This window comes from Manacus candei, unplaced genomic scaffold (assembly GCF_025592945.1).
Source record: "Manacus candei isolate 608988 ecotype Guabito, Panama unplaced genomic scaffold, ASM2559294v1 h1tg000069l, whole genome shotgun sequence".
NCBI classification, from domain to species: Eukaryota; Metazoa; Chordata; class Aves; order Passeriformes; family Pipridae; genus Manacus; species Manacus candei.
In genome coordinates, this window is record NW_026138117.1 from 1,596,614 (window position 1) to 1,613,373 (window position 16,760).

Here is a 16,760-nt window from a genome sequence, read left to right on the forward strand (position 1 = left end):
AAGCTCTAACAGGGTCTCTGATGTCCACATCATGTTGCATTCACGAAGACAGCTGAGCAGAACAATGAAGTCATGTCTGTGAGTCTACTCATACAACAGGTGCACTGTCACATACAAATAACTTCAGGGACTCGGCTTAAGACTTAAACTCTTAGAACGAACCTCACAAAAAAATCAATGGAACTGTTTTTTTCTTTTGGCACTATCAGATTTTGGTCTCTAACACTCTTCCTATATGAACTGTGTTGGTGAGATAAATATGCTCAGGATTGACTGAGTCCCAGACTTTCAACAATACCAGTGGTGTAAATGGCATATTTGCCTTTACCACAGTGCTGCTGCCTTAGAGGCCTAACTCCAGAGATGAACAAGAGGAAACTAAAAAGTTGAATTCTCCTGATAAAACGTTCTCAAAATACACACTCCTCTATGCTACCTACTTAAAAATCAGATATGCTGCATGCAGAAGAAAAAGCCTCTCTAGCTTTTTGGACTATCTTTGTACGTTGCATTAATATCATCAGCACCTCTAAAAATAAAATTACAGTAAAGAATCTATGCCAGTCTTTTCCACTGCATATGTTTAATATTGGAGGAGATAATTTGTTTAAAAATAACTTTAAATTTTGACCAGCAGTAATACTAATGCATCCCCTAAACCACAAATGCCTGAATCAGACTGAAACAATTCTTAATCATAAATCCCATTAAAAAAAAACCAACCACCTAAAACTTAACACACACACACACACACACACACACACACACACACACACACACACACACACAAAGAGATTGTAAGCCATGTATTTGCCAGTACCTGATACAAGTAGCTAGGAATTTCAGATGAAGAATTAGATGGGCAGTCACTGTAATTTCCCAAGTGATTCCACAGGAAGTTCTTGTGAGAGACAATAAATTAAGACTGGTGACTTCCTTACAGCTGTTGCCACTCCATGCACACCCACTGTGAAGCAGTAGATCTTGAAATAAAAGCACTAGCAAGTAGCCAGTGTACAGCAATGCAGGAACAGAGCACATGTTAACCCTAAAGACACAGTTTAAAGTGACTCAGGCCTCAGCAAACATTTCTCCAGAGAAGTGTTCATTCTACCTGTGAGCAAACTTCAGTCTAAGGAAGACATTAAGACTATAGCCTGCTGGTAGACTCCAGTATAGGACAACTGACCCCTTCGTGTGGCAACAGATCTGTACCCACACAAGAACCTGCTGTTCTGTGTAAACGCAAAACGGCTGTTTTATGAAAGGTAAATGAAAATAGTTTAGGCTTATGAATTGGGATTAGGCTGTAAAGCAGCTAAGTGTGTGGGAAACTTGATTTTTTTCTCCCCCTGGGATAAAGAGGAATCACAAAACAAAACATTGAGCTAGAAATAAATCATTTATTTTAAAACAATACAGGTTAATAAATAGATTAGTTATCAGAAAACTTAATAAATAGCCTTTAATAATTTACACAAGGCAAATACAACATGCCTATAACTATTTTTTAAAAAGCAAAGAGAGTAAGCTTGACTTGTAAGCTGTTAACAAATCTATATATACATTATTCGGAAGCTAATAAAATAAACCATTTTTATGTAATCTGTAGTAACTATATTGCAAGAGCATTGAAGCAACCAAACCTGACACTGTATGTTTGTTGCCATCCACCTTTTCCCCATATCCCAATAGAACTATTTTTTACATTCCGGAAAAAAAAAAAAAAAGTAGGGGGAAAAAAAAAAGAAGAGAAAGTTCCACAGTTGAAAAAGGATTTAACTTAAAAATACCACTTTGCGTAATATTTTCCACTCTGTAGAGCAACTTTATCAGGAAGGGGGGGGACATGGGAGGACCCAACACAAGAACAAATAATAAAAAAACCCAAAAATTATTTTCAGCTTTTAAAAAAGATTTCTTAATCCATAACATTTCAACACTGCTGTCTGAAACACTTGGGCACTAGTAATAATAACTGTTGACCACACTGGTGCCTAACACAGACCAAAATTCTGCATTCTTTAAGCCATATTAGCACCAAAAATTATTACAAAGATAACAGGTAATAGATAAACATTTGATAATGCTTGATTTAACAGTAAAACTTCAGCAGTTACACCATCTCAAGACAATGAAGGAAGATCTGTAGAATCCTTGATGTTTTATATTTGTGAAACAAGAATGTGAGAGGGGTATAACATGCAAACAACTGCCCATTTAAAGCACCCCCTATTTATTAACCCTAAACTTCTTCAAATACAAACCCTCTATTTTTTAAATAAAGAGGAAAGGTAAACCTCACTTTCTACTGATTAAAAAAATTAATCCAGTGTTTCCATTTTTCAGTGCTAATTACTTCAGAAAAATACATATGTTCCAATATAAATCAGTATTATTAATAGGAAGCTTCACTTGTCAAACTGTGATATGACAGGTTCTTATGTTAGTTGCAGCTCACTAATAAATAGGCTCTATTTACACATACAGAGTCCTGGAAAGTCAGTACAGCAGATAACTTGTTTAGACATTTTTCTTTTTTACAGAAGTACTTAAGGTGTAACAAATTTTTTTTTTGGTTGTATCAAAAAGGTTTCTATTCTCCTATTGGACATTTGAGGGATTTTTGTGTTTGACACCTAATAAGGATTGTGACTGACATATGCAAATCCTCCATACACTGAAGGGATAATGATCAAAGAGCTATCCTCAAGTGAGTACCAAGTAAATATGTTTGACAAGTATAACAGAAGTCAGACATACAGAGTGAAGCGCCTTTCACATGGATTTGAATTGAATTCAAATGCATTCCACTACTGCAACAAGTCCACTTTTTGTATGCATAGCCTCTCCCACTTCTACTTTGGAATCAGAACTGAAGTCATCTGGCTCCCAGCTATCAACAGACATAACACAAGAGAACGGGAAAAGGGCAGACCTATAAGGGACACCAAAGCTCAGGAGACAACTATGCACATTTGCTCCCTGAGATGATGAAACTCAGATATCTGTCTTATTCAAAGTGCTTACTTATTAAAGGGGTGAAATAAAAACAAAAAGAGTGAACAGCTAAAATTCAACTTCAACATTGCCTTCTTTTAAATCAGAAAAGCAATGGGACTAAAAAAGGTAGGACACCTAGAAAGAGGAGGGTGTGGGATGGAGTGGGGGAGAACCTTATCAACAGTGACAACAGGAAATGCTAATACATTTCTAAAGTTAGAACTGAATCAGATCCAGGTACAGCAGAACTCAAAGGAAAACTGCTACACACTGAACAAAATAGCAAAAACAAAGGTTTCCATTACTTAGCATTCAAGATGTAAAAGGCTGCAGATACAAGTGATGTGCAAGGCCACAAGAATTTCTTTCACCTTGTGTGCTGGCTTTTGACATCTCTATTTTAAACATCAAGGGTAACTAGACATTTCTAGAAAGATCATCACAGATGAGGAGCATCTGGGGAGAAGGGAACTATGCAGACATTTATCAGTTGTAAGGATAGTCAGAGAACCACAGAACACGGCTGCTACTTTATTCTTCCTCTGCATAGTGAGCACTTATCAAGTAAACTTTGTGTGGAGCAGAAAGTGGCAAAGTTTAGACAGGGCAGTCAAGTTATTTTAAATCTAATATTAACTAATAATTTGCATATGCACCTAACATAATAGGACAGGCACTTTATAAATAATTAATTTTAAAACAAACCAAGACAAACAAAGATGGCCAAAGGAGGAATAAGATAAGACCACAATAATTTCAATTCTGACCTAAAGATTTTTAACCAAAGTCATCAGAGATTAAAGGCTAATACAAAACCAACATGCAACTCAGGAACTCTGAATCTGAATTTTGAGAAAACAACTTGACTGCTTCAAGTTGTTGCACAATATTTGAAAATCCATGTAGATGGTCTTTTCTCTGCTAGTGCTACTCTGTTTCATTAAGATACCCAGTTACTACGCTGGCCTATAGCGACGTACATTTTTGCCAACTCAGAGTCACTCCCCTGCAATTTGGAGTTATAAAACAAGCTTGAAAATAACACAGTAGGACTCTTACTCCCTCAGAACAGTCCCTTCAGAATACTAAATCTTTAGGATTCACTTTCACGATTATTGCTGCCATTAGTAGGGCTTATAGCATTCATTTTAAACTAAAGTGGAGGCTGAGTTTTAAGAAAACATTAGTTCAGGTCAACAAAAACGATCACGAGAGCAGACAGTATTACACCCTGCTAATCACAGTCCATGTTCTTGTCAGGCAGCCACAAAGCTACATTCATGATTTCTGGATAAAGTGTCATGAACTTTCTCAAATACTGTCTTGTAACCACGTTGGGTTTTCTTGTTTTTCTCAGAAGATGTCCTGATCTAGAGGTGTTGAGTTCCATGGTACTCTTCTAGTTTTGTACTTACATGGAAACAAACATTCACTGCTTTGCAAGCTTTTAAGTTTTTGACTCATGATGTTAGCTACCAAATATAAGTAGAACATGAACATTAACTGTTTCTTTCTTTGACAAATCAATATCCTCTAAATGGTTTAAACTGAACTGTTCAGAGTCATCCCCATCATAGCTTAAGCTATCTGTACTACTTGTCAACATATTATGGCTGAACCATTCACACAGGTCTATAAATTACTGGAGCTGAATGTGTGTCCCTGTCAGTTATCTAAAACTCAGCTCTTTGAATGCCTAAGCTTTTTCAGTCTTTAACCTCATTTGCCCACATTACAAGAGAAATCAGACCATCTTTTGGAGCTAGGAGAAATCTCATGCTCTTCCCTCTCTTAAATTTTTTGTGGTCTTTATTTATTAGCTGCTTCACAAAATGGTCTCCTGCATTTAGTCACTGAACTAAAATAAAGGTATGCTGGACTGTTTTCAACACTCCTGTAGATTACCTCTTCTCATTAGGCCTATGAGTTTTTCAGAAGCTGTCAAGGCATCTGGGGATTTCAGTTCAGGTTTGTCAATTCTTCCAAAAATACGTGGGTCCTTCTAGATGCTTTATGTGTTTAGAATCTGAATATAGTCCAATATTGTAGACAGTGAAATTGAATTATTAAACCAGTATAGGCCAGCTGAAACAAATACATTCACAACTATGCAGTATTTTTGGATTGCAAAGGCACTGAAACAGTTCTGAGCTGCTTACAAATAAGCCACCATGTAGGCAATGAGTCTGTGCATCATTTCCATATCCTTCACAGGCTTTTTGTCTGCTCCCAATTAAAAACTCTCAGATGAATGCAGTATGTCTTAATGCACATAAGTTACAAAGAAAAATGCATACCTGGACACAACCATCAGCTGATAAGTAATTAGTGAAAGAAATTTAAGGGTCCACTGCTCTGTATAAAGAATTCAATTTAAAACTCCCCAGTGTCTTCACCACATGGCAGACAAAGTTGCCAAGACAGTCATTAAAAAGGACAAATCTGCAGTTCATGGTTCAACCAACATTTATGTCAGAATTCAGAGCCTTGACAGTGAACACACTGCTATACTGAAATGAACAAATTGTTCCACTTTTATTCCCCCTTATTTTAAAGGTGCACATCACTCATGATGGAAGGTATCAGATTGAGTGAGTTAGAAACTGATGTTCTCTGCCCACAGAAACGGTACCTCAGAAGTCACAACACAAGCTTTCACATGCAGGTCTGTCAGAATATCCACAGACCTTTTCTGAGGGACTACCCTTTACAGTAAAGAAAGACATCAGTCTCTATGCTGACTCAATCAGTGGTTGCAATTAAGTTCATTTATTGTGTCGGCTGGGGTACATGGACAACTGTTCCTTTGAAACTGGATGGAGGCTTCCAATTCATTTCATATAGGCCACCAAATCATCAGAGGGTAGTTACCTGCCTGAATCCTATTTGAATCAGTGACCTAGAAATTAAGGACTCTGCATCCTTCCCTGAGCCATCCAGTTTCCCCTCAAAAAATATTTTAATCTGTTTTCATGTTAGGTTTATTTAGATCTCCAATATTGAAATTGAATTCCTTGAAGACTTGTATAAGAACAATTCCAATAGATACTGTGGTGAATCCGCAAGCCATTCCCAAAAAATCTACCACTCCTACATTACTCCATTCCCTGAAAAGGATGGCGGAAGCCAGCAAGACTAGGGTGGTAAACACAACGTAGTAGATGGCACCAAACACAGAGGAGTCAAAACATTCCAGTGCCTTATTGATGTATCTGAACTGAATGATAATGCTACATCCTAATACTGCCAGAAGTACCAGACAGAGGTACAGAGCCCTTTGACTCGACGGATTATTGTGAAAGATATCTTGAGCAGCCAGCCCAATGCCTTTTGTACTAGGAACAGTGAAACTGCCCAACAGAGAGCAAATACTGATGTAAACCATGATATTAGTAGGTCCATGAGCTGGAGCTATCCAGAAGATAAGCAGGAGAAGCATTAGCAGCACTATGCAGAGATAACCCACGAAAACTGGAAAACAAAAAGGAAACAAGATAATAGCAAGGTGAGAACTCCTGGTCTTCTAAAAATTTTAGCAGGCAAATCATGTCATACCAGTGAACTTCAGTATACATCATGCTTAAGATTTGCTATTCAATATAGATCCAAACCACTGAGCTTCTAGAGATGTTGTTGGCATCCGCAACTGATGATGTCATGTTCTTTGGGTAAAACAAATCATCATGTAGTAAATGACACTGTTGCGCATTTGAAATGGATTTTGGATTGCTATTTTTATTTTATTCTCTCTTCCATCAGGACTATACTCCTTAAAGTCTCCTCCTATGACAGACAGCAGGGACAACATCTCCTTCATAACCAGTTCAATAGGGCATGGTGTGTGGATCCAGCAAAGAGCTTAAACATAAAGTTAGATCCCATTAGGGTGAGCAAGTGGAGTAGGGACAGTTGGAAGAAACGTGAAGCCATATCACTAACATTATAGCATCAGTACACAGATTAGATCAGTGAAAAACATCTCATGCTTTACAGTTTTAAAGAAATATATTGCCAATTCATTTTGTTCAGACTTAAACTGTAAATTTAGACCAGGGTATTTGTTTTCTTTTCTTTGTTTGCAGATTTTTTGAATAGCTGATGTTATTAGGGTTGACTTTCACTTAAAGCAAATAAAGGAAAAACAATAGTTGTTCGTTTAGCTGTTAAGCAAGAAAAATAAAACTGGGCCTGGAACATATTAGCACCAGTATGTGTCCTCCAGCAGCTATTGAGAAAGAAAAGGCACTTCAACATATGTCTCAACAGCCTATTTCTATACAACAGCCTATTTTTTGCTTTATTGTGTCATTGTTCTGAGCTTGCTGTGCAGGACAGTGTTTTCAAAAGTATCCACGTTTTCTTTCTGCACACATATCTCAATAAATATGACAAGTTCTACGTACAGTAAGGCATAGTTTTCCTATACAAAACCTGTACTGGTTTCTCTCTGTCACATCATGTTTTCTTCAAAAGTCAATTTTCCTACCTGATAGAAGTGTTAAGCCTCTTCCTCCTGCGTACTCTTGCTCAACGTCACAAAATTGTTATGAGTTCATAAGAAACCACAGTACCTGGATTTGTAAGCTTCTCTTCAAGCTCAGCCTGAGTCGTCACACTCTCGGACTTTGGGGAATGGATGATGAGAACAACAGACCCGGCGCAGCTCAGCAAACATCCCAGCTTGCCAAGAATGTTCAGTTTCTCTTTCAGTAAGTAAGAAGCTAAGATGGACCTTTCACAAAGAGGAAGAAAAATAAAAGTTTGACTACATCCTGTTAATAATGTTCTAACAGTGTTGTGCCACATGAATTTCCTTCTTAAAGGATTATTATCAAATGTCAGTGGATCTTCAACCAAATGTTGGTGAATCCTCAGAAGGTATATTTCTGACTTATCTTAGGAAAGATTCATCCATTCACAGTTTTACTCAATCCTTGACATCTCATCTCAGGAAAAAAACCAACACAACAAAACAAAACCCAAACTCCAACAAAACTCCTAACCACAACACCTCAAAAAACAACACCACATCACCCCATCAAAAAAAAATCCCCAAAAACCCAACCCCCCCAAATCAGACATCTGGCCCCCAAAGGCAGTTATCTACCCATTTCTAAATTGGTGAGCTATGACTAAGCCCCATTTTATAGGTGCTAAGTAGTCAGGAGATAAAAGTGACCTTTGGTTACAAAGATCACAGGGCTCAGCTCAGAGAAGTAGCTGACCAAAGTACACAAAATTATGTGGCCTAGGATAAAATAACAGGTGGTAAGTAGAGCACCATCAGTGTGCTTCATTGTGTATAAAACTAAAGTCAGCCATGAAGCTGATGCAAAGCCATCTACACTCTGAAGGAGATGGCCAGTGCAGTCAGCAGAAAAATCTTGAGGCAATGTACAGCTTTGTTTTTAAAGAGTTGTGCTTTTTCACTGCATTAGTTCCACGACTATAGTTTACTTATTCACAAAACATTTAGTTGCGTATTAAAGTCCTTAAACTCACTGCCTGTTCTGTGCCGCCCACAAACACAACATTTAAGAAGCTGAGGGCATGCATATGCAAAGAACTCCCTTGCTTCAGGACAGGGGTTAAATCTAATGAAATGAAAATCAGCATTAATAAATACATGTGGGCTGTGCATAGCAGGGCAGAGAAAGACTGTGAGACAAAAGGAAAGATCTACTTAGTAAGGGAACTGTGAATAAGAGAATAGGCAGAAGAGTCCAGAATAACCACAGTGAAGGGAGAAAAAAAATGTTTATCTGTTCTGAATCATAGTGATAGATAAAGCAAAAGATACTCAGGAAAACCCTTCTTCACCACTGTCTTCCCCTAGCCCCAGCTTTGCCAGGGAAAACAGGAATAAGTGACATTATAACACATCATTAACAGTCATGGTCCTCCAGTGAGCACTGAGTCCATCTGACATTTTATTAAGTAGTGACAACATCCAGATAAGAACAAGAAAAGCAAACTCTTACCCAAATGGAACGCCAAGAGCTCCCAAGGGCGTCACTAGCACAGTTGGGACTGCAGTGTAGGCCAAGAAATTCCCTATTTGACCCAGAGCCACTGAGAAAAGAACCAGAAATAAGCCTTTAAACCCCTTTGTAAAAAGAAGTAATCAAAACTTACCCAATATTGTTCGGGAAAGACTGAGCTAACTGGAAAACAGATGTTGCAGATTTGCTTAGCTCTGTTAATTTTGCACTTAAACAAAATGGCTGGGGGTTTTTTATATTTCTTTATTATTTCTTAATATAGGATTTATATTTGCCACACAAGAGTATCCAAGTGGGCACAGTAAATAATCTCTTTTGTAACTTCTCTTAGTTGAACATAAGACAAGACTATAAACTAGAAGCACTCATAGATGACATTCAAATATCTCAGTATTAAACTTAAATATTTATATAAGGAAGGCTAAAAGTACATATGACCCATGTTTTCATCTTTAGAACGTGCACATACATAAAAAAATGCACTTGATTATAGTTCCTGACAGTAGTGCTACTTTTTTGGGAGAAAAAAAGGACAGTACTGAGGAATCTTCTGAAGAAATCCTAAGCACAAGCATAAGGACTCCTCAATACACTACATCAAATAACACTATAGAGCATCAAAAGTCATTCCTGACCACTGTAAAGAGATCCCTGACAAGTCATAGAAACAGCCTCAAACCTTATTTTTCTTTCCTCCAATTCAAGTAAATTCCAAGATGTACCACGCTATTGCATATCACAGCTGTGATAACAGTCCATGTGTTCAAGCTTTCAGTTAAAAAATAAAAGCTGGGTGGTTTTGCAAGTGCTGGCAAGTTTATAATAGATCAACGTACTTGCATAGTTACAGGGTCTGTGGTAACTGGAAAGAAGCTTGAGACTGAGCACAAATTACATACAGCTCAAATTTCCAGCTGCTCTTAAAAGCCATTATCAGCATTTAAAAACATTTCAAGAATCCAAGATGTCTTTATGCTCAGGCTGGCACTGCCCTCAACTATCAAATATTATTACCATCATCCTGGTTTTTACACCTGCAAAGCATTGTGCAAACATTAATTAATTTACCAATTTAGCTCACATTATCAGTAGAGCTGAAGACCTGTGTAACCTACAGGAAACATGAAGGAGACAAACAAACTTGCAAAACTGCAGAGTGTGGCAAAATTACACTAATTAAATTCACTGAGGTTTTCTCTACATGCAGGAGTGAGCCAGAGAAGTTGATGAGCAGCATTTCTAAAGCAGAAGAGACAGTGGTGGTCTCCCTGCCCCTGGGAACAGAGTAACTCCGCTATCAGCCTCAGGCTTAGTTTTCAGATATATGTGGCAACTTCTGGCATTATCTTCAAGGCATCTGAAGGCACTGGGGCAGATCTTGGATGGGGGATGGAGCACAGTTGGCATGCTGCGTTTCTGCAGATTACAGACATTTCCAAATAACTCTGACAAAAGGTTGCTTTTTTGGAGGTCAGGTGTCTTAACATTCTGTTGGAAGAACTCCTAACAGACGGCATCAACAACAATCCACAAATTAGGTCTCTGAAGTTTCAGTCAAACCAAACATATTGTAAGGCAGCTGAACTTACTGGAGGTTTTCCGTATCACCATGGGTAATATTAACAGTCCCTTACCACCATGAATAACAGACCAGGACTAATTAAGACCAAATAAAAAAAGAATCTCATTGTTACCATCTACCTGATGATGAGGACCTTTGCTGCCAACCTATCCAGTTCTCTCTGGACAAAAATTCCTCTCCAGACACATCAATGCTGTAAGTCAAAACATGACTTCAGCTCTTGAAGGCACAACAAGGTTTAACCTTGGTAAAGAAGTACCAGTATCCCCAAAGTTATTGCAACATAAAACTCGATGCACACTGACCTGTCTACATTAGCAAGGAGACCAGGAGCAGACTGGGAGTACAGAAAAAGGTATCTGCTCTAGGCATGTCAGGGGCTTTATTTCAGGCTAACTTCGGCCTGCTCCCATGAACTGGAAATCTATTTGCAGCTTGTATGCATTAAGCATGTTCCTAGAGTGCATCTTCCAGCAGTTTCATTTTAACATCAAGTTCAGGAGCTCCAACTCTGCTATGAAATGTGAAATAAAGGCCAATCCATGGTGACAAACAGGAGATTCGCTTCACAAGTGTATTCCCCATCTGCAATAAAATACTAACACAGACATATCCACTATAAGAACCAGCTGCCTCTATGCTGCTATCAAAACCTGCAGTGTAATTAATTAGCCAATTAATTAATTTAATGCTCATTGAAATACCTGTACACATGCTGCAATCACTCTTTTGACTACAGTGAAAGAAAAAGTCCCTTAGCAGAATCTGCAGCCCTTCCTTTGAAGTCCTCAGTAATCCAGTGGATCCCAGGGCCCCAAAACAGTTAGGTAGCGTTATGCTGAGTCAGTATGCCAACACAGAAATGCTTGTTCACCGTCTGAACAAACACCATGAAAACAAGTTGACAGAGTTTATGTGGGTTTTGTTAGTCATCCAAACTCCAAATTCTCTGCTTGATAAAATTATATCAGCTGCTATAATTTCATCAAGATAACTGGGGATATTGCTAATTCCCCAAATATCACCCTTCTCTGCATCCCATAGGTGCCTACCTGGCCCTTGCTATTGCTGTTTGTGACTCTGTTGCCATTCTGAGTCCATAATATTGATAACAGTTCTTCTCAGTTCCTCTGTAAAGCTACTAAGGCTTTGTTTTGAAATACCTGCATCTAGCTGCTGGGAAAAAAGCCAACTGATACCATTCCCTTCAGCTGTTTTGCCTTCATTCAATTCAGTCAGCTCTTTTAAGCATGAAATTGTTTTCTCCAATTCACCAGGATAAGTCCTGTAATAAAACCTCTCTTATTTTAACTCCTTCTGCTCAGAGACTGCAGATGGGAGCCTCATGAGTGATAAACAATGAGACTGATACATAGATTTATTTCTACTTAGGCAGTAGTGATCTTGGCAGAGGAGGAAGCTGACAAAGAACTACTTAAACTCAAGTTAAATTAGCTGAAGACTTCCTTCTGAAGCTCTGTTGGCTTTTACACTTGTGAACTTCGTCCTTCAAAGGGAATCTATCAGTTTTTGTTCCTTTTGCATAGCTTTAAGACAACAAAAACAAAAACCAGAGACTTACCTTGCTGCCACAAAACCAGAGGCACAACTGGACTCATACTTCTTGGAAACAGCATCAGAACATTTCCAAATAATTCACAAAAGGCTGGATTAGAGTCTAAAAGTGGGTATAATTTTAAGCTTGTGGGTAGAACTAGGGCTGACCTGCAAGAGGAGAAAGCCAGCTGCTCCCCATGCTCCACATTCACATCAGAGAATGAACTTGGTGTGAGCAGAGTTTAAAAAGAAATTAAGGGTAAAATTACACTGATCTCATATCAGCACCACACAAGGCTTCGTATTAATCTTGCAGATTAAAAGCAAAACTGAAACTATATCTGTTGAACTAGAACTCAAAAAGGATTTTTTTTTAATTGAGGCTGGTTAAGTGCTTTCTGATCTAAAAAAATAACATGTTCTCAATGAGCCCTTTTGTGCAGAGTGACAACTTTTAATTCATCTTTGACTTTTATTAAAAACTGAGCAGGCCACCACAATCCAGAGACAAAACTATGCAGGAACCCAGAGTCAGAGCAGTGTGTGGCTGCCAAGGGCTGCGAGTACTCAGTGGTTTGGAAGTGTGAAAGATGTGTGACTTGTGTTGCTTTCTCAAACACCAGCAGGCATGGGAGCCAGAGTGGGAGATTACTAATGGTGGGATATTTCTGGTGATGGGAATTTCATGACAAGTGAGTATGAGATTCAATATGAAAACCCAGATTTCCTGATGTCTTGTATCACCATCTAAGCCCAAGTCCTCTTAAAAAAAAAAATTCAAACCTTCTAAGATACTTACTTGCAATAGTGCCAGACCACCATACTATATCTGTTAAGTATGAAGTACCTGGAAGAGGAAGTACAGGAAAATATAGTTATTAAGGACCTTCATCTTAACCCAATTCTTCAAGGCAACTGAGCGTGAGGGGGGAAAAAAAGAGAGAAGGTTCTCAGATTTGGCTTATGTGTCCAAGTGAGACCTTCTTAAGACAATGTATTAGTCAGAAGTTCTGATTTCCAGTTTGAAGTACCTATCTGATGCTAACATAGTATTGTGTAGAAAAGCATCCAAAATGTCACCAAATGCTTCTGAGGGTGACATTTAAACACACAGATTAAAACCTCTACTAGGAGAATGGGAAACCTGTGGAAACAGAACATGATTTGGATCAATCAGTTTGCTAATATAACTTCAGTGAAATTGTTTCAGAAAAATTGTAGCAGAGAAATTGTTTTGGTGCACAGGTTGGCAGGATTGTAGTGTGGACCAATCCTCCTGCATTTAAGCACTGGGAAGTATTATGACTGAAGCCTCTGAATTCCTGATATCCTGCTCTGTTTCAGAGAGAGGAGTAAAAACTCCGGATTGTCCCTTAGTACGTCCCAAGTTTAAGGATGATTATTTTTCACTGTCAGATTATAGGCCTTGGGATATGCACATGTGGAGCCTGTGTACCACATTTTATAAGTTCTGCTTCTGTAGAACATCAAGGCTTTCTACACTAAAGCATGGCCTCCTCCAAGCACAACCTTCACATCACGTTATGCTTCTACGTTTTGCTCCTTTTTCTAGCAATACAGCTCTGCATTTATTTGGGAAGGTGTTCTCTCAAAAGCCACTGGAGCAGTAGACAATATTGTACCTACCCTGAAATCCCAAATGAAAGAAAAACACAGTAATCTATAACTCTGGAAATCAAACTATATAATTGAAATGAGATGAAAAATGACTAATGGAAATGGCCAGCTTTTGAGTGGGTGTAATAAGTTTTTAGGCTTTTGTTATTGCATATAAAATAAAAACACTGTTGGAGGCAGAAATTATAGAAAATATTGACTCAAGTAAGGTAACTTTGAAAAATATTTGTCACTTACTGCTGTTTCTAACCAGGCAAGTATTACTAATTGAATTGATACTATATTATTGATTGAATAGAGAGGGCAGAAAAGACTTGAGGTGCCTCCTTGTTAATTATATAACACCTGCTGAAGCCAGTGGAAAAAAGACATCATCTGACACGGACGATCTCGGACGCACAGCTCCAACTGCTAGATTCAAGGCAGAACCCCACTGCTTCATAACATTAAATAGAGAGAAACCTGAAGTATTTTCCTGTATGCCTCCACACTGAGCACAGCAATAGAAAGTACTACAAACTGCTCAGCAAGATACACAAATAAACATCACTAGTATCTTCAAAACAGGATGTTTTACAGCTGCTAGCCCTGAGAAAGTAGGCACATGCCCATCACACTTAACTCTGCTCCACTGAAAGCTCTTCAGGAGTAATTAGACCCGACTATACTGCAAAATGGAAACTTTCTCCAGTTGCCTTGGGATGAAAAGTTATTCCTTTCTCTTGTATCTTCTCACTGTTTTCTTCACAAAAAAGAAATAATTTGTATTTATGATGCAAACGTGATCTCTCTGTGGACAACAAAAATGTATTACAGCCATCTTGGAGAGAAAGGGAGACTGTACTTGCAAAATCAAAGTTTGTCTGAGGCCTTTAACTGTAAGGTCATTGCAGAAAACGCAAAACAAACTTTTTAGATCACGCTGTCAGCTGGTAGTGACATAGTTCCAAACCCTGCTTTACTCCACTGCATCCACTATTAACATGCTAAATGCAGCAGGCACGGGAAATAAACTGCTGCTCTAATATGAACCATCTCAAGTACAAATATATATATATTTATGTACACAGATGCATACAAAGAAAATAACTTGCCTCTCCTGGTCACTAAAAAAGATATTTCATAAGAAAGAGTTCCCAGTACCTATGGACACCTGCTCATACATAGACACCATCACCTACAAAAACAAATGGCTATTGACTACAGTAATAGAATCCAAAGGGCTCATGCAACCTGTGTTTATAACTTTCCCCTTACATAAAAGCATGATACTAAGAACAAATACATTGCATTCTCCTATATTCAAAGCATGATGATGCAACTAGCAAGTGCTGTTCAGCTGCATGCTTTGGAGAGCTCCAATTTCAAAATAAAATACAGAAGATCTTCACACTCTGAATATATAGTTTTGTTTTGGCCAGACTGTCTAGACAGCACAGTCAGTTCCTGAATACGTTCACCTCAGACAACAATAATGAGGCATGGGATTTCAATATGAAAAATAAAAGAAATAAATTATTTCATGTTACTGGTGCATCTTTCTTCTCAACAAGAGAAAACCACTACGACTGATGCAACGATGCAACTTGGAAGGGCTAGAATAAACAAGTGACAAGATGTGCGGATGCTGTTCATGGCAAGAAAGTAGCAAAGCCACAGAAACTGGTTGGAAAATCCCACAAGTACATGAAAAAGAGGAACCTATGTATGCACGCGCGTGCATACAATACAGAAGTCCTCACTGTTGTGTTACAGCGAGACATAAGACCAGAGAGCTGACCATACATCAGAAAACTGTTGCTGGTGCCCACCTTCACCCACTCTCATTGTTCTCCACCCGTAATACATCCTGACTGATCCCCACCTGCCGTCTCTCCGGTCATTTATCACCTCCCCAGTGCCGCGATCCAGTCACGGACCTCTGATGTCAAACACGCTCAGGTTGACAAACTGAGGCCGGCTCCTTCGGTCCAGCCACCAGAAAGATGTCCCCCCCTCCAGGCGACACCGCCACCCCCTCGGAAGAGGCCGTGTCAGGGCCCGGGGGTGCCCGTGTCCCGCGGTAGCCCTCCCGCATCCTCCCCCTTCCCCTCCGGTCCGGCCGCCGCCGCAGCGCGGGAAGGGCTGCGCGGGGGCGAGGGGAGGGAGCGGCCCCGCGGGCGGCCGGGCTGCCCGGGGAGGGGGAACCCGTCCCGCACGGGGCCGGGGGCGGTGTCCCGCGCACCGGGGGGTCACCGGGGGTGCCGAGGGAAGCCTGGAGAGCCCGGGAAGGGGCGCTCCCGCCCGCCGCCACCGCGTCGCCGGGCCCCTACCTCTCCCGCGGGCCCGCACGATCCCCTTCTTCTGCAGGACGAAGGTGGAGCCGTTCACCAAGCTGGAGACCACGGCTACGCTCAAGCCCAGCGACACGGCGGCGGGGCCGGGGCTCTGCGCTGCCCCCTCGCCCGCTGCCGCACCGACCGCCATCCGCATCGCCCCGCCGAGAGCTGCAGGCGCGGCGGCTGCCCGGGCCCAGCGCTCCCGGCAGCGGCTCTGCGCCGGGACCCGCCCTGCGCTGCGCTGCGCCGGGGGCGGCTCCGGGCGGGAGCGGCGGCTCCTGGCGCCCGTCCCGAGCGGGGACGGCACAGGGTGACGTCATGGCCTCGGCAGTGCTGCCCCGACGGCAGGTCTGACATCACGGCTCCGGCCGCCCCCCGCGATGGCACCGCGGGGCAGGGAGATGCCGCCGGGCCGGGCCGGCGCCGCTGCTGCTGCTGGCGGTGCGGGGGGCCGGCGTGGGGACAGACCGAGCAGAAGCTCGGAGCTGCGAGCGTCCGTGGACAGAGGGCTGTGGGAGGATATGCAGGGGGATGCGGGAGACGAGAAGGATGTGGGAAGATGTGCAGAGGGATGTGGGAGGAGAGGGGGATGGCAGCAGAGCGAAAGGATGCGGGGAGACGAAGAGATGCGAGATGAGCAGAGGGATGTGGTCTGCAGGA

General features: G+C 40.8%; 1 protein-coding gene across 2 annotated transcripts; it reads right to left on the reverse strand.

Moving 5' to 3' along the window:
- Positions 1–1,383: 1,383 nt before the first annotated feature.
- Positions 1,384–16,387, reverse strand: NIPA1 (NIPA magnesium transporter 1). Of its 2 annotated transcripts, XM_051806928.1 has the most exons (6): positions 16,095–16,387; positions 12,944–12,991; positions 12,170–12,265; positions 8,985–9,075; positions 7,575–7,735; positions 1,384–6,474 (listed from the first exon to the last, which is right to left on the reverse strand). In XM_051806928.1, the coding sequence occupies exons 1-6, from the start codon at positions 16,252–16,254 to the stop codon at positions 5,963–5,965; spliced, it is 1,068 nt and encodes a 355-aa protein (XP_051662888.1). In that variant the 5' UTR covers positions 16,255–16,387; the 3' UTR covers positions 1,384–5,962. The 2 variants fall into 2 exon arrangements, with proteins under 2 accessions (XP_051662888.1, XP_051662889.1); XM_051806929.1 differs by lacking the exon at positions 12,170–12,265 and having other exon boundaries at positions 16,095–16,358.
- Positions 16,388–16,760: the final 373 nt, after the last annotated feature.

Excerpts from the sequence above, each read along its gene's own strand:
- NIPA1 (XM_051806928.1), bottom strand. The coding sequence starts at position 16,254 with ATGCGGATGGCGGTCGGTGCGGCAGCGGGCGAGGGGGCAGCGCAGAGC. Across the intron at positions 12,992-16,094 it reads CGTGCGGGCCCGCGGGAGAG|GTACTTCATACTTAACAGAT; the intron begins GTAGGGGCCCGG and ends TTCCTCTTCCAG. Across the intron at positions 9,076-12,169 it reads TCTGGTTTTGTGGCAGCAAG|TGGCTCTGGGTCAAATAGGG; the intron begins GTAAGTCTCTGG and ends TTCTTTTCTCAG.